This window comes from Fusarium oxysporum, chromosome 5 (genome assembly GCF_000149955.1).
Source record: "Fusarium oxysporum f. sp. lycopersici 4287 chromosome 5, whole genome shotgun sequence".
Taxonomy (NCBI): domain Eukaryota; kingdom Fungi; phylum Ascomycota; class Sordariomycetes; order Hypocreales; family Nectriaceae; genus Fusarium; species Fusarium oxysporum.
The window spans coordinates 2281050-2298060 of NC_030990.1; the positions used below are offsets into that span (position 1 = coordinate 2281050).

At 49.0% G+C, this 17011-nt stretch overlaps 8 protein-coding genes across 8 annotated transcripts; 2 read left to right on the plus strand and 6 right to left on the minus strand.

The window, feature by feature from the left end:
• Window positions 1-164: 164 nt before the first annotated feature.
• Window positions 165-3397, minus strand: FOXG_01829 (uncharacterized protein). The gene is made up of 2 exons (XM_018378863.1): window positions 3047-3397; window positions 165-2898 (listed from the first exon to the last, which is right to left on the minus strand). Exons 1-2 carry the CDS (start codon window positions 3335-3337, stop codon window positions 484-486), a joined length of 2706 nt encoding a protein of 901 aa, XP_018234850.1. The 5' UTR covers window positions 3338-3397; the 3' UTR covers window positions 165-483.
• A 156-nt stretch (window positions 3398-3553) lies between these two features.
• On the plus strand, window positions 3554-4773 carry FOXG_01830 (uncharacterized protein). The gene is made up of 2 exons (XM_018378864.1): window positions 3554-3984; window positions 4029-4773. Exons 1-2 carry the CDS (start codon window positions 3600-3602, stop codon window positions 4640-4642), a joined length of 999 nt encoding a protein of 332 aa, XP_018234851.1. The 5' UTR covers window positions 3554-3599; the 3' UTR covers window positions 4643-4773.
• A 338-nt stretch (window positions 4774-5111) lies between these two features.
• FOXG_18195 (uncharacterized protein) lies at window positions 5112-6220 on the minus strand (the record flags this gene model as incomplete). The annotated part of the gene is made up of 2 exons (XM_018398245.1): window positions 5112-5786; window positions 5951-6220. 2 exons carry the CDS (start codon window positions 6218-6220, stop codon window positions 5112-5114), a joined length of 945 nt encoding a protein of 314 aa, XP_018234852.1.
• Window positions 6221-6718: 498 nt separating this feature from the next.
• FOXG_18196 (uncharacterized protein) lies at window positions 6719-7560 on the minus strand. Its single transcript, XM_018398246.1, has one exon. The coding sequence runs from the start codon at window positions 7532-7534 to the stop codon at window positions 6929-6931; it is 606 nt and encodes a 201-aa protein (XP_018234853.1). The 5' UTR covers window positions 7535-7560; the 3' UTR covers window positions 6719-6928.
• A 306-nt stretch (window positions 7561-7866) lies between these two features.
• FOXG_01832 (uncharacterized protein) lies at window positions 7867-10786 on the minus strand. The gene is made up of 6 exons (XM_018378865.1): window positions 10647-10786; window positions 10467-10584; window positions 10252-10413; window positions 9668-10200; window positions 9468-9610; window positions 7867-9420 (listed from the first exon to the last, which is right to left on the minus strand). The coding sequence occupies exons 1-6, from the start codon at window positions 10667-10669 to the stop codon at window positions 8231-8233; spliced, it is 2169 nt and encodes a 722-aa protein (XP_018234854.1). The 5' UTR covers window positions 10670-10786; the 3' UTR covers window positions 7867-8230.
• Window positions 10787-10937: 151 nt separating this feature from the next.
• On the plus strand, window positions 10938-13767 carry FOXG_01833 (uncharacterized protein). The gene has a single exon (XM_018378866.1). The coding sequence runs from the start codon at window positions 11181-11183 to the stop codon at window positions 13146-13148; it is 1968 nt and encodes a 655-aa protein (XP_018234855.1). The 5' UTR covers window positions 10938-11180; the 3' UTR covers window positions 13149-13767.
• A 218-nt stretch (window positions 13768-13985) lies between these two features.
• Window positions 13986-14186, minus strand: FOXG_18197 (uncharacterized protein; the record flags this gene model as incomplete). The annotated part of the gene is made up of 1 exon (XM_018398247.1): window positions 13986-14186. The coding sequence occupies one exon, from the start codon at window positions 14184-14186 to the stop codon at window positions 13986-13988; it is 201 nt and encodes a 66-aa protein (XP_018234856.1).
• Window positions 14187-15829: 1643 nt separating this feature from the next.
• Window positions 15830-17009, minus strand: FOXG_18198 (uncharacterized protein). Its single transcript, XM_018398248.1, has one exon. It carries the CDS (start codon window positions 16222-16224, stop codon window positions 15889-15891), a length of 336 nt encoding a protein of 111 aa, XP_018234857.1. The 5' UTR covers window positions 16225-17009; the 3' UTR covers window positions 15830-15888.
• Between the last annotated feature and the right edge of the window lie 2 nt (window positions 17010-17011).

Here is a 17011-nt window from a genome sequence, read left to right on the forward strand (position 1 = left end):
AAAGCTTTAGGGAAATCTAACATGGGTTTAGATGGCCTCTAGAATGAATGTTTTTGTTATTCAGGGTAAAGGCTCCAAGATTTCTTGCCTCCCCCAGAAGGCATTCACCTCAGGTACGCGTCTGCACTTGGTGTATTTCTATCTATCCTGCTACCGCTACCTGGCGTTGAAAAGTATCCGTCAGGTTTAGACACTATCAAAACAATAGATATTTGACTTCTCGGGCTATTTACTGATCGGTTTACTCAGGGCCCATGCTGGTACAATTATCTTTGCCGTATTGTAACGTCTGACCCATTTTGAACGAGTTCTCCGAACTTCAGGACTCCACAAATTATTTATAAACAAGCAGTTGCAGAGCTTATAGAACCAGTGATAAGCCGCCGTCAACAATAACACCACACTTTTCAACAGCACATATTAAATGGACATACGAAAACATGTATTGGTATCCTGAGCCTATACCTACGCCATTGAATCCATTTACCTGTTCTTGGCCCTCTTTCTTGCAGACTTCTCTCGCTCGTATGCATTCGCCTCGCGACCCTCCTCGCTTTGAATCTCGGCAACGAGACGCTTGTACTTCTTCTCGTACGCCTCGTCCTTTGCCTTCTTGATCCGTAACTTCTCGCGTGCCATGAAGTTGGCGTCCTTGCGCAGCTCCCGAAGAGCACCCTTGCGTTCCTTCTTGTGCTCCTTCTTGAGCTTGGCCAACTCTGCTCGCTCGCGATCGGGGTCGTAGTGCTTATCAGGATCGAATGTTTCCTCGAACTTGGGTACATAGGTTTTGATTGCCAGGGGGCGATGATGATGCAGCTCAACATTGCGGCGAGATAGTTGCGCAACCTTAAGCATGCGGTCGAATTTGACCTGCAACTTCTCGATTCTTTCATTGAGAGCAGTGGGTAATTGTGACCTGCAAGTCTTGCTGCCGAGGTGTTTGAGTACGCTCGCAGCCTGTCCAAAGGTCTCGAGGAATGCACTCTTCCCAGTCCACGTATCTGCTGCAGCTTCTATAACTTGTGCTGTGGTATCGAGGATAGCGATCTTGCGGGCTATCGTTTCAGTCTTTTTGGCTTCTTGTTCGATGCAGTCTGAGAAGTTGAGTCTCCGTAACTCTGACTCAGCCGCAGCTTCTGTGCGGACGCCCTCAAGAGCGTTGTGAAGAGGAAAATTCCCGACCTTCTTGGAAGTGGCAACAGGGGCCAGAGCCAAGAGTGTATTCAGAGAGAAGTTAATAACTTCGGGCACGTAGCGCTTGGCAAGTTTCTGGTAGCTGACAGCAAGAATACAGAGATATGTACCAATAGCATAATGTGCCAGGTTTTGTGGTACTCTTTGGCCAAGGTATCGAGCGATTGTCAACACAGCAGGAGTGACGACTTGATGGAAGTGATCGGAAGTAGGGAATATGGTGCCAACTGCAGAAAGGAAAACCAGGTCTCCGGTTCCTAGTGCCAAGGGTCGAGACTCGCCCATCTCCTCAAGATTCTTGCGGAACTGCTTGCTAATTTCGATAGGAAACATCTTTGCGAGAGAGTGGATGTGTCGAACAATGCTTTCAAGCACCGTAAAAGGGGCAGAAGTGGCAGGGTCCCAGGGCAGACCGATGTAGTCAACTAAAGCAGTTGCAAAGTTGCCAAGCTTCTCCTTGTTCATACCGCTGAGCTTGGGATGATAGAGGGCACGAATCCTCTGGACAATTGTAGGGAAGGTCTTGGCTGGGTATGGCGCCAAAGTGACTTGCAACTCGTCACAAGTTTGAGGGCATTCAAAGGTGTAGGGGAGGCCTTGCTCGTCACCCTTCTGAATCGCCGAGGCTTTTGTTGTCGAGTCGGCATCGAAAACAGGATTTCGGCTCTCTTCCTCATTAAGCAGGCCTTTGGTAAAGTCATCCTCCTCATCCTCAGCTTCCTCATCAGACCCATCCTCCATGTCTGATTCATCCTCACTGTCGAGTGCCAGGTCCGAGCCGCTAGCCACAAGATCATCGTCGATGACGAAATCATCTTCATCGTCAAAGCCAAGCTCAGTAGCAGTAGGACGAGCTCGGATACCGCTGCCCAAGCCAAAGTCCTCTTCATCGTCCAGGTCCATAGCATCAAGCTCAGGCTTCTTGCCCTTGTTGCTGGCTTCTTCATCCTCACTGTCACTGACTGACTCTCCTCTCATGCGCTTCTGGCGTTTGTCTTCGAGCTCCTTGAGTCTTGTAGACTCTTCTTCAGCCTTCTCCTCCTCAGTCTTGGTGCGGTCGGCAGGTTGTGCCCTCTTGTCCTGAGCTAATTTCTTTACTTGAAGATCAAAGTTCTTCTCGAAAGCGTCTCGGTCAACTCCAGCGATGGTGGGTTTTGCAGCTCCCTCGTTCTGATGTTTAGCGCCTGGTCGGCTGTGGTGCAGCATGTACTGGATGTTTTGCAACTCCTTGTCCAGTTTCTCTCGGAGCTCTTCATCCTCCTCCTTCGCAGCTTGTCGCTCGTACTTGTAGTGTTTGGACTTGGCGATAACTTCCTCCATCACCTCCTTCTTCGTCTTTTTTCGTTCCGGTTCATCATCTTCGCCATCACTACCCTGGGCTGCTATTGCACGAATACGCTTCAATCTCTGCTGTTCACGCACTGAGCCATCACTGTCATAATCCTCTTCGAGATCATCTTCTTTGAAATCGTCCATATCGTCAAAAGAAAGAGACTTGCCCATGTGGGTCAAGCCTTCTGAAGCATCGTCGTCTTCCAAGTCAAACATTGAGTTCTTCTTGTGACTTCTCTGTTTCTCTCGGGCAAATCGCTCAAGCATCTTGTCTTCGGGGGCCATTGTGGGATCGTTTTCACCGAATCGACGATCGAGAATTCCACCAACCTTGTTGCGGCGTTGCATCTCGACCAGAAGGGTTTGCCGGCGCTTTATGAATGTTAGTTGATTCTTCATGGAAACCTGATTGTGATTATATCGAGGTCGACATGGATTTCAACAATAGGCATTTATGTGAACAGATCGTGTCACCTCCAATGCCCTGATGGCGCCTCACGAATAGAATGTTGGAACTTACCCTCTCCTCGCTGGCTGCTTTGGCCTGGCCCGGACGACCCTTGATGCTGCCAGCAGTCAACGTAGGCCGGTTACTCGTAACTTCGAATTTTGGGCCCTTGGCATGCTTAAGATCGAAGGGATTGAATTGTTCGCGAATCCCCTCCAAGACCACTCCTCGCTGAAGTCGTTTATCATTTCGAGAGCGCTCATCCTGAGCATTGCGCCGTTTCTGCTTCTTCGATTGCTGAGGGCCGACAATTCCTTGCTCTTTGAGAGACGCCTTGAGGCGTTTGAGCTGGGAGCCGGCCATTGCGACTGATAATGCTGTTGATGCGAAAGCTGCGCTGGTAGTAGCAACTTTCAGTTTTTTGGGGATGGAAAAAAAGTCTTATCGCTATCAAGCTTCATGTGGGGCCCGCATGCGAAACTACGGGTAGTCTAACCTTATTTGGATATAGTAAAGCGGTAAGCTATGGCAGAATACCTTACGTCAGGAGTCCTGGGACAGTTATGAAGAACACATTTACCAATATTTTAGTAAAGCATGAACTCAATCAACAGATTCAACCAAGATGGGATGGGCTGATAGCCTCCTAAGCTTTGCTCGGGATGAGAGGGTTGTTCTTGTCACCTTAGGCTTCGCCACTTTTGGTGTAGTGAGTACTGTCTTCACTGCCCTCACCATCATAAGAGACGACAACGAAATCCTGCCACCACAGCCAAAGACACAATACATCACTCAAGATACGGAAGACTCGTTGGAACTCGAAACGCTTGAGAAGCTATTAGATCACCCGAATTATTCTATACGAGAAGTCGCGATCAAGATTCTTTGCGATCGGGCCGTGAACGATTCCGAGACAACTCACATATTGCTATTCGGCATCACTCGACCAGATTATGATGAGAGGATGCGGTGTCTTCGGGCTTTGGCCCTGCTTACCGGACAGACTATCGGTGAGTTTTTCAAATGAAATCATAAGATATAACTGACACTTCAGGGCTGGATGGACTTTCAAAGTTGAACAATCCCAGAGCCTACTCGGCTCTTGTCCGTTCTCTGGAGCTGAGCCTGGATGATACCGAGCGACCGAGTCTCACTGATAGCCATTGGGATGAGTATTACCTTCGCGACATGGCCGAGAGGTTCTGCTTAATGTTCATCCTGGAGCTCGCCAATAAGTATGGTGCCAGTATGCTAGTTAAGGCACGCTTTGTCGAAAAGTGGTTAGCAAAGCAAGAATGGGGCGATACCCCGGAAGAAAGACGCCAAAGCTTCAGGGATTACATGGCACTCAAGACAAATAGGATCGTCGAGATTGTCGATCGAATCAAGGAATCAAGACGAGGCCTCAGGGCTCTGGAAAGGGCAGGGCTCATGGACAAAGAGAATTCCAGAAGGAGAATTCGTGAACTCCCAGACCTGATTATGGAGATCGAGGAGGAGGCGGGAAACTTACCACTTGTCGAACAGCAAGTGACGCGAACCAGAGAACATTCAGCCGAAGAGCAAAGGCTACGACGGCAACATCGAGAAGCGATGGTTCTTAACGATGGAACTCGGCCACTAGCGCGCGAGGATATTATCGAGAGAGAACATACATCTCCTGCATAGGTTTAGTGAGGAAATGATACCCAGTATTAATACTACTACAAGACGTTTGAGCAAAGCATCTATGTCATTGAGTAACTGATGAGCCACGCTACGGCTGTCGACTACACATCTACATCTTTCTTCAAGCGAGTTGGGGGTTATACCCTTCTACTACCTAACAGGTACTCTGCCTGTCTTAAAACGACAAGATGTTGCCTTACGTCACATAAATCGCTGCATTGAAGAAATATAAGAATTTTGCAAACAAAGGCTCCAACTTCCCTGCCTGGTCTATGTACCTTTTCTGTTTCTCAGTCCTTGTCGTATCTTTACAGTTCTTTTTTCACCTATCTACGACTGAGGCTAGGGAAAAGAAGCAAATAAGTATTCATATCATCTTCATCCCCTCTTCTAGTGTACTTGCAGGCCCAGCCTGCTCTCCAGTCTGTCCAAACCTCTGTTCAGAAGCAGTCTCAAGAGCCTCCCCAATTTAATCATAAAAAGAAAAGCAAGCCTTCTCGGACAGTAGTTTTGCAAAGTCGTCTGGATCTGTTGAAGATTCAGATTCGTTGAGGGTCGCCGCTTTCTGGATCGTGCAAGGCAATTTCATCTCTCTAGTACACAGCTCGTCTCGTAAGGCATCAATGTACCCATTATCGAGGGGAGGCAGAATCTCATTGTTATCAGCTGGCCTGCGAGCCAGTTGCTGTGCATCGAGAGGCAAATTCGACATAATTTCGATTCGATTGATCCAAAAGCCATGATCATCACCCTTGCCTAAGGATACCAAAAAGACTCTCAGCACGTTCGGATCCATCTTACCCAATACTGGGCACTGCAGTATCGCGGGTACAAAATTCTGCCATGCTTGTGGTGAAGCTAGATCAGCAAACTGGAATAGAGAAACCATCAACTGACTCCACCGAAGAATCAGCTCAGGATCCAGAGCACCTTCGAGGTAGCGGAACTCAACAGTTCCTCTACATTTATCTTCAGAGCCTTCATCAAACTCATCAAAGGAGTAGCACTTGGAAAGTCCTAAGCAAGACTTTGAGCCCATACTAGGAGTTATAAACAGCTTGAGCCGTTGTAGAGTTTCGGCTGTCCATAGCTTCTTCATAATCCCCAAGGTACGGCAGTCAACGACCTTGTCGACGGGGATGTACTGTTCGAAGTCAGCTGGAACATTCCTTTCCGGCCACTGTCGGTATATATAGGTTCCAGTAATGATGCTAGACTCGGTGCGTATCTTGACTTCCTTCTTCCAGGACAACAAAGGCGGTAAACAATGTTCTCTACCAAATACATGAGGACAGAAACCTTACGCACGAGGTGTAACAGTATGGGCCCAGTGACTTTGCTAACATGGATGTGGAAGCCACATGATTTGCCCACTGTCAATCTGAAGTTGTTTCGCAGGATGGAGACCATATCCAGTACCTCTTCCCAGCACTCGGGCGTATCTCTGAGAACGCTACTGACAATCTCCAAACCATTCAGCTGCTTGTACCCCGCCCACTCAGACATTCGGCGCAGCGATACATCGGTTCCAATGTTCCACGTCTGATATCGGGGATCGATATCGTCAACAGGCACCATCCCGTGGCTGAGGAGCTTCTCTCCCAGAACTACTGGTCGAAATACTCGTCCAACATCAGAGTCAACGGCCCTTGAGAACTGATGATTTCTTTCATTAAAGTAACTCTGTTGGAGAATTGCTCGGCACGGCTGAGTTCCCTGCCATCATCGGGATGAGGATCGGGCCGGCCCTCATGCGGTAGCAAGACTGGCATGTACAATTCGAGCTCGATACCAAAAGAGTAGTTCTCGTTTCTTACATACTTTTGTAAATCTTCCCCTCTGTCGATTAGGAGACTAGATTCTTCAAAATGCGATGCACGTTGATGTCTCGAAGACAAAATTGGAATCGCAATGAGCTCCTCAGGGGGCGCAGCACTTGCGATGGGATGCCAATATCTCAGATCTGGCACTTTGAGATGTTTTGGTTGTGATTGGAAGCATTTGGACAACTCACCCAGGCCTGTTCCTCAAGCAAGTCGCAAATCGTAGAGCAATATCTCAGATTGGGATATGATTCGTGGAAGAAGGTACCAGATTTGTCGAGACAGTGTTGAGTGAGCTTTACGCAGAAAATAGCCCAGAGAGATATCTCCAGCATATCAAGTGTTCCACAGTGTTAATTGAATTCGATAGCAATAGTCGTCTTGTTCTCCAGGAAACAATAAGCAGGGCTCGCGTGGGGATAGCGTCCTTCCTCACCATAAATTGCTATATCCATGAGATGTATTAAATCTTGGACGGAGGTAGCACCCAGAATTCTGTAAATCCTATGGCGATACTTCGTTTCCCCAGGTCTCCTGGGTGGGGTAGAAGCTCCAGTAGTTTCCGTTCAGGCGAAAGGCGATTATTCCAAGGGTCCTCAACCTCGACTGCGGACAGCATCTCAGCCTGGAGATCATTGGCATCGTCCCTAGCAAGATTATTATACTGCAACCCTAGTGAATAGAGTGAGTTAGGCCCACAGTGAGCAGGATGAATATCACTCAACAGCGGGTCTACAAGCCAAAGCATGGATGCGATGGCCTTCATCGAGTCCAGGCTGACGAGATGCTTCGGTATAAACACTTTCACCACTAGGCGTGTCTCTGCATTGGGAACAGTAAGGAACCCCTTGGTCATGATGTCAATGGCTGTCTTTGAGTCCGTTCCCGGAATAAAAGTCTCAGGGCGGAAAGGGGGGGATTTCGACCTCAGACCGACCCATTCATAATCTTTGCATTGATGTTCGTTGATGAGTCCATCGTATTCCACTGTCCAAGACTCGAGTTCATTCTTGACCATTAAGCCTCTCTGAGGGTTGGCCGTTGCGAGATTACTGGCATGTAGCGCCATCTCTAACTGATCGATAGCCCATTGTGCTCGAAGAAGATGCTCTCGAGATTGATAGCGGTGATCTTTTGCATTACCTGGAAACCTGAAACACCCAGTAGGGGGGAAAGGCAGTGGTCTGCATGGATGATTAGGATACTCGCCGTGCCTAATATCAACTCCGTCAGCTGGATTGTGGCAAACTGCAAGGAGAAATCCAAGTTGCCCTTGAAAGGTTATGGAAGTCATGGCGGCTTCAAGAAACTACCTCGGTCTCCCTTTGAAAGGACCTTACCATGTATGATTTGTTCGATGAAGGAATTTGTTGTCGTATCTCTTCGCAATTATCTTGCAGAGCTAGGTACACAACTAGGGTTTAATGGGGGAAAGAATGATGAATTTGGAATAAATGAGAATTATATAGTCGCAGCAGCAAGTCCGGGACAATGCTGAAAATTTTCTTGTTTCTCACAAACAGCAGCAGTGATCCGTCACCTGTTCTCCAGTCACACCCAGAACATGACGTGTCTTGTTGAACAGTGGCTGTTTGCTCTCGGTAGATCTAAAGCCCAAGCTGGGTCTTTTGTCACTGGTAAAGATATTGTGGGATGTCACATTGAAGAGTTCGAAAAGTGCCAACGCGTGTTATCATTAGGTCAATATGCCATTCCGTTGTATTGAAGGATGACCTCATCCTGTGCGGATGCGTCTGGGCCTAATCTACTCTTTTGTCTTCTCTTCCTGTGCGGCGTTCTTGAGTTTCTTCAGAGGCTCCAGGCCAAATATCTCATCTGAGTTCAAAGGGTTTCGACTCTCAGTGACTTCGCCGAATAGGAAGGCATTCTTCTCGCGGCTTACGCTGTTTGACATCTTTTTCTTATGCTGGGGCGGTGGTGACTTGTTAGACGCTGGGGACGCTTTTGAAGACCCCGACTCGTCTGGCTCCAGCATCCAGGAGAAAGACGACTGCGCCAATGTTGAACGAGTAGGGACAGGAGCTGGCCGTGACGGAGCCAATGAGTTTGCAGATTTGCCATCGTCGTGCGCGACTATGTCCATACGATCAGAGCTAGGAGGGCGTGCTGATTCGCTCTCGGGGGATTTCTTCGATTCGGATATCTGAAGAGCCGAGATATCAACCTCTGTAGATGCCACTGACACAGGCTCAGGCTGAACGATAGTTGTTTCAGCTACAGCCACTTCCTGTGGGCTGTCCTCGGGTGGTGGAGATTGCAACGCCGGGACTTCCATAGAAGAATCGTCCAAGTAAATCTTGACAAACTGCACCTTGGCCGCCGCAATCTCGATAAGCTCGAGGCTTTTAGCCTTGTCGTCGAGATTCGAGGCAGATATAGCTTTGAGGTTATCGACCGTCTCATCAAGCATTGCGGCAAGTTGCTGATTCCGCCTCTCCAATGCCACCAGGCTCCGGGCTGATTCTTGGTCGTTTACCAGAGGTTGCGGAGATCTAGGTGCCGATCTGGCCTCGTTGAGATTTCGTTTAATCTCTCCCATAGCATCTCGTACGGCTTGGTTGATACCCAGTTTTTCGCCTCTTTCATAAACTCCTTTGGCTCCTTTGGCGGCTCCCTGAAACAAAGCCTCCATGCCACCCTGTTGTTGAAGGAAGCGCGATGGGGATGATATTTGTGGCCTTGGGCCTGGCCCTCTATGCTTAAAAGAGTTGAAACCACGAAAGCTCGGAGTGCCTGCTCGCGAGGTCTGCGGTGGAGAAGATAATGTCGGCATCTTTCCAGTGTATTTCATAATCAGCGATGATCCTCCAGATGGTGAGAGATGGTCCCTCAGGTACAGAGCATCATCGACAAATGTATGAGGACCGTGAGCCCCCGATGGAGGAGGGTATTTGAGAAGTAATTGAAGGCAAACAGAATAATCGGCTTCTAATACTAAGAAGGGCGTTAGCCAGGAAGCATACTTTGTCCAAGTAACTTACAATCCCACCGAATTCTAATCAGCATAGCAACACAAATGAGATCTATGAGTTCCAGGGTTGGATCGACAGCAAAGATAGTATCCCAAAGTACCAAAAACTGCTCAAAGGGGAATTCTCTGCTGAAGAGTAGCCGAATCCACCGACTTAGGTATTCTGACGTCAGTGACGACGTTAGGATAGGTGCATGGGTTAATACTTACATGAGAAAGATTTGTGGTAAGATTTCAATGTTAGTTAGATGAGTAGCTAGTTCCGGGTCAACTTTCTGTAGGCAGACTTCGTGGATGAATCTGCTTCGTTCAACAATCGCAGAGCTTTGTTCTGCGAACTTGGGAGGCCGTAAAGAATTTCCTGGTGCTGGAATAACATCCTTAACCTCGTAAAACGATTGGGCGCGTTCCATAAGTTTTGAGAACAGGACAAAGGCATCATGCTCGATGAAAGAGTGGTCGAGAGTTTTGACAAGAGCATCATCCAGAGGAATCTCTTCTGGTAAAGTCGTTGGATCCACGGCATCCCGCTCAATGACATGTAGAATAGGCGCAAGCAATTCATGCATACCCTGCCGGTAGCCACCTCGCTCAGGATTTAGTTTACAGTACATAAACAGGATATCCAAGATAATTGACTGGGTCTGGTCTTCATGGTATGAAGCTTCGTCGGGGAGTCGCTGAACGTCTTGCTGGATCTCAGCACGGACAACCTCATCTTGACGAATCGTATTCCATGGAGACTTTACATATAAATCAGTTAAATGGTTACGTTCCAGTTTGGTCGGCCTTACACTGGGGTCCTCTGTCAAAGGATCGATGTTCAGCTCTGCAAGAGCTTCTGGGTGTTTTATATACTTGAGGAAGTGATCCCGTTTCTCAGCGTAGAGCTTTCTTTCATCGTCCAAAACTTGGGACCAGCTCAGCCCTTCAGCAGCAGTAGAAAGAAGAAAAGTCTTAGGTAAGGGTTTAGTAGTGGACGTCAGTCAATGGGCATAGGTGAACATACCTTCCAACAAAGAGAACGGCATCCTGATATGCATGGACTTGCGGGACCATTATACCGAACAGCACGTCGAAGATCACCAAGGTGCGCACCTTGGGATTGTGTCTCACGCCATCTCGAACTACGTAGGGATGCTCTGGTCAGTCGAAGTATTATTTGTTGTCGCTAATAGGCGCAACATACAGGGACTCTTGGAGGGGTCTCATGATGCCTGGCTGCACCAAAAGAAGAGTATAAGGCCAGTTCACCGGCTTTTCAAACAAGGCCTGAACTGAGAGTAACAACGTTGTGTGTAGACTACGGCACTGTAAAGTTGATGGCGGAGGATGGACGGAAACCTTGATTTAACGTTAACGTAGTTGAGGTACCAGCTAACGTGTCGGCGCTTCAGGTTCAATTGGGTCTTCGCCTCAATAGCTCGGCCCCACTTCCTCACTATCTTGCCCTGGACTGCTTATACTGGACTCCGCTGCGCCGACGCTCAGACTGCGGTACTGAGGATCCAATGACCCCGGGACGTTGGGCAGCTCAGGGGCTGACCGCCAAACAAATAGCATCATGTCACCACTACCTCCAACTAACCTGAGGTTATCTTCGAATTCCACGACGCCGCTCAGCTCACCTCTCTGACGCCTCTCTTTAAGCCTCATCCCTGCCCTTATAAAGCGCATCTTGTGAAACGTGCTCACGAAGTAATGCACTATTAGGCGATGCACTATGTCTGCAGATCTCTTTGCCGAGTTCAATAGTCTCTCAAATAACTCAGCGCCTGCTCCTGGTCAGCAGCAACAGCAACAGGCCACTCCTTTTCAAACTCAAGCTCAGCAACAACCGGAACCTCTCCAACGGGCAGCAACACAGGACCTTTTTGGTCTGTTAGGCAACACTAGCAATGTCTCTTCTGCGAAAACCCATCCATGGCCAGCCTTTGAATCCCAATCAAGTGCGCATAGCGCATGGGGAAGTGCCTCAGTACCGTCGAAGCCGGCGGAGACAAATGACGACGATGATGGATGGGGAGATTTTGAAGTCGCCGAGCCTTCACAACCTGCAACAGTCAATGCGACTCCTGTTCAGACCTTGAGTCCTGCACCATTTTCTGCATCAGGTTGGGGTTCAGCCGCAAATGCACCCCCAAACTCAGCAAACTCATCGTCAATACCATGGCCCAAGCCAGACCCAAGTTCGGCTGCAGCTGTAGCCCAACGAGTGCCTGGAGTGAAACAGCAACCGCCAACTCGAGTTGTGAGAGCGTCGACCATGGACCTATTATCCAACAGTCTTGTCGATATAGGAGGAGCTTCGAAGCCCGCTAGTGCCCCGAAAGCCCAGCCCTCTGGAACACAGTCACGGTTTACGCAAGAATGGAGACAGCCAACAGTTGATCAGGAGCCGCAACAGCGGATGAAAGCGAAACTCAAGCCTTCGGCACAACAAGATCCCAGTGTAATATTTGATGCTGAGGACTTTGAGCTTCAGGTTGCTGAAGGTGAAGATGATGACGATGACGATGATGAGTTTGGAGACTTCGAAAGTGTCCCTCCTCCGGTGGCGATGAAAATGGCACCTGCAATTACTGCCCAAGAACCACCACCCGCTCCTCCATCAATGGATCTTCTTTCTTTAGACGAACCAGCTCCCGCTCCATCGCAAACAACAAAAAAGCCACCGCCCACCAAGCTTCTCGGGCCTCTTGCTTTTGGTGCCACTGCTACGAATTATCCCCAGGCACCAAAATCACCCTCCTTCCAGGATCGTAACCCTTTCCCAGAGTTAGCTATTAAAACGCCTACTTTTGAAGAACCAAAACCTGTTAAGAAACCGAAGGAAGAAACACCCACCACAGCATGGCCATCCTTTGAAAGTCCGAAGGGCGCCAATCTTGCTGAAACCAAGTATCAAGATGATGAGTGGGATGCTTGGGACGATTTTACTGCCTCCGATAATAAGAAAGCAAACGCCAGCACAGGAAAAGCACCGGAGGGTTGGGATTGGGACGCAGTTGATAATGTTCAACCATCACATAAGGAATCCCAGGATGATGCTCCTCCACCAATCAATGTCCCACCTCCCTCGGTCATCCTGTCTGCATTCCCTGATCTTCTCAACTCAGGTACAGCTTTCTTCAAGCCTATGTCAGGCCACAGCACATCAATCAAACAGCGAATCTTATCGGATCCCAAAGCTGCAGAATTCCTGCGTGGTTATATCCTTTTAGCAACAACTGCCGCGCGAGTTATTGCTGGCCGTAAACAACGATGGCATCGGGATAAGATTTTAGCAAAAAGCATGTCCATCTCCGCTGCGGGAAGCAAGGGTATGAAACTTGCAGGAGTTGACAAGACACAGGCTGCACGTGAAGATCGTGAGGCCGCTGATGTGGTCGCTGTATGGCGCGAGCAGGTTGGTCGCCTGCGATCTGCAGTTGCTGCGGCCAAGTCTGTCGATAAGAACCTGTCACTTCAGGTCCCTGAGATTAGCGAGAACATGCAAGTGCATACAGCCAAGATGGTACCGACAGCACCAAGAGCTTGTATTATCTGCGGTCTGAAGAGAGACGAGAGAGTAGCCAAAGTAGATTACGAAGTTGAGGATAGCTTTGGGGAATGGTGGCTAGACCACTGGGGACACAAGGCGTGCAAGAACTTCTGGATAGAGCATGAGCAAAAGCTAAGACAACGATGAGAGGAGCGAATGTTAATATGTAGTCAAAGTATCATTGGAAATTCTCGTCTTTGACAGTCGATGCTGCTTCTCTATCGATACATCGCAAAGGCAATATATGAGATCACTTGGCACGATGTTACTCACGGCAATACTCACTTGCAAGTTCCACGGTGACTATGTGCACTACACGACAGGTGCTTGAGGTTGTCAACCGTGATACTTGGTGATTTTTTGCTGCATTACTCCACCAGCTGTGGACATCCAACAACCAATCCCAGAGACAGGAGTTGCAGGTGGGTGATATAAAGTGTAATAAGCATCACTTATTAATCCCTGCCACAATGCGTTCGTGCATTTCGAGCGACTGTGTGATGGAAAGGCATTGGCTATGGATTATCTGTGCTGCAGAATAACAAGCAAGCCGGCACGTTGTTAACGACTTGCGGGAGCGGCCGTTGTACAGCTTTCGAGCTGGGGGGAAATACCGCTGTAGCCGAAGGCGAAGAGATTGATTCTTTGAGAAGAATAGGAGGATAGTCAAGATATACTAATATTTCATCGCTATCGGTGGCGTGTTTCAACATCGGCCAAACTAAAGCTGCAGCTCCCTGTTGATTATCACGAAGAATGTCCAATGAGGTTGCGAAACTTAACCTTTGATCTGCCATTGGGTTTTCTTCAACACCGCATCACGGTGATATGATAGTCGAGATGCTCTCGCCCACGAAGATCTTCTCGTTCCTTTGTCCTCCCTGTACTTGGCATCATTGTTATGCATCTAGTATCAGCCCGATAGAGCGATCAATGGAACAATGCAGCGCTGATCGGCTGTGGGCGATTACAAAAGACACAAAGTCAATGCTCACCTCCGTGGCCCACTCCGGCCCGTGTGGGTGTGCTGAAAAACTCCCGAGTGACCAGGTTGCCAGGGAGTGTGTTGGCTTCGGAATTGGTGGGCAGAAGGGAAGGGAAAGATGCCAGGAACTTGGGATGTTCGCTTGATTCCCAGAGAGGATTAGTGGAATATGCCAAGAAATCCTGACTTTCCACTGACATTGTGTGTGTGACACGGCTATTGTGAAATCGAAGACAACCACGCTTAGCATGAGACCTGTCTGTCTACCTCAGCCTCATTCCTAACTGTCAGTTCTGTTCTCGACATTACCAACGTGTATAGCTTTGACCTACCTATACTACGAAACCAGGAATATATCATCAATTTAAAGCTCTCTTGCCCTAACATTGAAGGGAGGGGTTGAGCATTATCGTAATCGTTCGTGCCTGTCCCGTCAGTTATGGCTACGACCTAACGGCGGCGTTGTGGGACATAGATACCCTCCCACTAATCTCTCAGATAATTCTAGTAGGTAAGGTAAGGTATAGTAGCTAGAGTAGTCAGTATATAAGAGCTTGGATATCCTGATTCTAGGTGTTTGCTCCCTTGTAACAAGAAAACTTTGAGATTGAAGTGTTGAGCTCGTCTTCGACAGAGCTAACAATGGATATATGCCCACAAAAGAAGTGTTTCTTACCTTGAGTTGGGTCCATGCATGGGTGTGGGTATCAAAGCTTCGGTACTTTCCTTTCAGGTATATCTTCCCCTCACCTACGTGACAATGTAACAGTAAATATATAAAGGCTGCGAAGGCAAGACTGATTAGAGTACTTGTTTCACAAGTGTCTTATCGCTTCTATGTTCTTTCCCCTCCATGTGTTGCCTGTCTTACTCCACTCCGTTTACGGGCTCCTACTGCCACAATAGGTACTAGACAAAGGCACTGCACCTAGGTTTTAGCTGCTTGGTTGGCAGGTACAACTGGAACACTCCTTCTGTGTGGTCAGTGGTCTGTCGCTCGTGGTTTTTAGCTGTCTTAGGTTGGTTCTGGCCCTGGCCATCCAATTGCTTTACCTTACAATAGGTGCAATACCTTAGCCTAGGTGCCTTGGGTTAGTAGCTAGCCCATGATTTCCAGCTCTTTTTCCTCTTCTTCTATCCTTCACCCAACTTACATCTCTCTCACCTCACCTTTTCCTCGCCTTCACCACCTCTCTTCTTCCTTTCCCTCCCCTCCAGCTTTCTCACCCTCCTCCCGCTCTCCTCACATTTCCCTCTTTCTACCGTCGACTCTGCTTCGTCTACGGTACATTACATCAGCTGTTGACGCACGCCTCCCGCGCATCGTTCTGTAAGGTAGCCCACCCGCCCGCCACCGCCGCCGCCGCTTTCACAACCAGAGTGCTTGCGACCCTTGACCCCGCTATCCCGCTTCGCGTACACGACTGCAAGAAAAAACCACACTGCACCACCTCCCCATCTTCCTACCCCCGCCTTCTCCAGCACACTTGGACGTCTTCGCAGTTTCCACAGCGTTGACGATAAGGTTAGTACACTCGTTATATTTCTGTCTTGTCTCTACCTGGGGAGATGCCCTTTTATATTATCATGAGGGCAAGGTACCTTGGATCTGCTCTTTCTTTGCCGTTTTCTACGGGCACCGGAAAATGAGAGAGGATCATGAGACCCTTGATTTGCGCCTCCTACAAAGGTGCAATGGAAGAATATATCCCTGACAGCCTTTTAGAATCCGATCAGACATATCCTACCTCGTCTTTTTCGTCTCCTCCAAAACGTCCGCTTCCAACTCGAATCACGACTTCTTCTACACGTGTACCCCCGACCTAAATACTGCAAAATGTCGGCACCTCAGGATTCTATTCCCCGGCAACGGAAGCGACATCCTCGATCAGATGGATCAGCTTAGAATGGATGACCGCCTTGGCCCTGATGGCGAACCCGCCCCCTAAGACGGACGAGGAGTATGCCCAGGCCCAGCTCACCCTTCGTGCGATTGTCTCTTCCAAGGAAGCCGGTGTCATTATTGGCAAGGGCGGCAAGAACGTTGCCGATCTTAGAGACGAGACTGGCGTCAAGGCCGGCGTCAGCAAAGTTGTGCAGGGTGTTCATGACCGTGTTCTGACCATCACCGGCGGTTGCGACGCTATTTCTCGAGCCTACGCGATTGTCGCTCGCGCTCTGCTCGAAGGTGCCCCCGCTATGGGCATGGGAGGTGTAGTTCAAAGCAACGGTACCCATCGTATGTGACGATTTCTGCCAAAGGCAATCGAACTTTGGAATGCCCGCTAACTTAAGTTTCAGCAATTAAGCTCCTCATCTCACACAACCAGATGGGAACCATCATTGGAAGACAAGGTCTTAAGATCAAGCACATCCAGGATGCTTCTGGAGTCCGTATGGTTGCCCAGAAGGAGATGCTCCCTCAATCCACTGAGAGAATAGTCGAAGTTCAGGGTACTCCCGAGGGTATTCAGCGCGCTATCTGGGAAATTTGCAAGTGCTTGGTTGATGATTGGCAACGAGGCACTGGCACCGTCCTCTACAACCCTGTTGTCCGTACTCAGCCATCCGGCAGCGGAAACGCCAGCGGTGGTGCAGGATTCAGCCAAGGGTCCGGTAGAAGCGATTATGGTGGTAGCCCTCGTGTCATGCGAACAGGCAACGGCGCCGATTTCAGCAACGGTAACTCAAGGCCGTACAACCGCCGGTCCGACTCTGACGCAGCCCTTCGAGGCCCGCCAACACATGATGAGAATGGTGAGGAGATCCAGACTCAAAACATTAGCATCCCCGCGGACATGGTTGGCTGCATCATTGGTCGTGCTGGTAGCAAGATTAGCGAGATCCGAAAGACATCTGGCGCCCGTATCTCTATTGCCAAGGTAAGCAATTTTCTCCTTGTCCCCCCCTTTTCATCTTGAGCACGAGTGAACATAGCTGATCGCGTGAACCACAGGCACCTCACGACGAGACTGGTGAGCGCATGTTTACCATCATGGGCACCGCCAAGGCCAACGAATCGGAA

Coding starts and splice junctions, on each gene's coding strand:
- FOXG_18198 (XM_018398248.1), bottom strand. CDS start 16,224: ATGGGTACCGTTGCTTTGAACTACACCTCCCATGCCCATAGCGGGGGC.
- FOXG_01833 (XM_018378866.1), top strand. CDS start 11,181: ATGTCTGCAGATCTCTTTGCCGAGTTCAATAGTCTCTCAAATAACTCA.
- FOXG_01829 (XM_018378863.1), bottom strand. CDS start 3,337: ATGGCCGGCTCCCAGCTCAAACGCCTCAAGGCGTCTCTCAAAGAGCAA. Junction 2,899..3,046: donor AAGCAGCCAGCGAGGAGAGG/GTAAGTTCCAAC, acceptor ACATTCATAAAG/CGCCGGCAAACCCTTCTGGT.
- FOXG_01830 (XM_018378864.1), top strand. CDS start 3,600: ATGGGATGGGCTGATAGCCTCCTAAGCTTTGCTCGGGATGAGAGGGTT. Junction 3,985..4,028: donor GCTTACCGGACAGACTATCG/GTGAGTTTTTCA, acceptor CTGACACTTCAG/GGCTGGATGGACTTTCAAAG.
- FOXG_01832 (XM_018378865.1), bottom strand. CDS start 10,669: ATGAGACCCCTCCAAGAGTCCCT. Junction 10,585..10,646: donor AGACCCCTCCAAGAGTCCCT/GTATGTTGCGCC, acceptor ATCCCTACGTAG/TTCGAGATGGCGTGAGACAC. Junction 9,611..9,667: donor TTACCACAAATCTTTCTCAT/GTAAGTATTAAC, acceptor AGAATACCTAAG/TCGGTGGATTCGGCTACTCT.
- FOXG_18196 (XM_018398246.1), bottom strand. CDS start 7,534: ATGGCGCTACATGCCAGTAATCTCGCAACGGCCAACCCTCAGAGAGGC.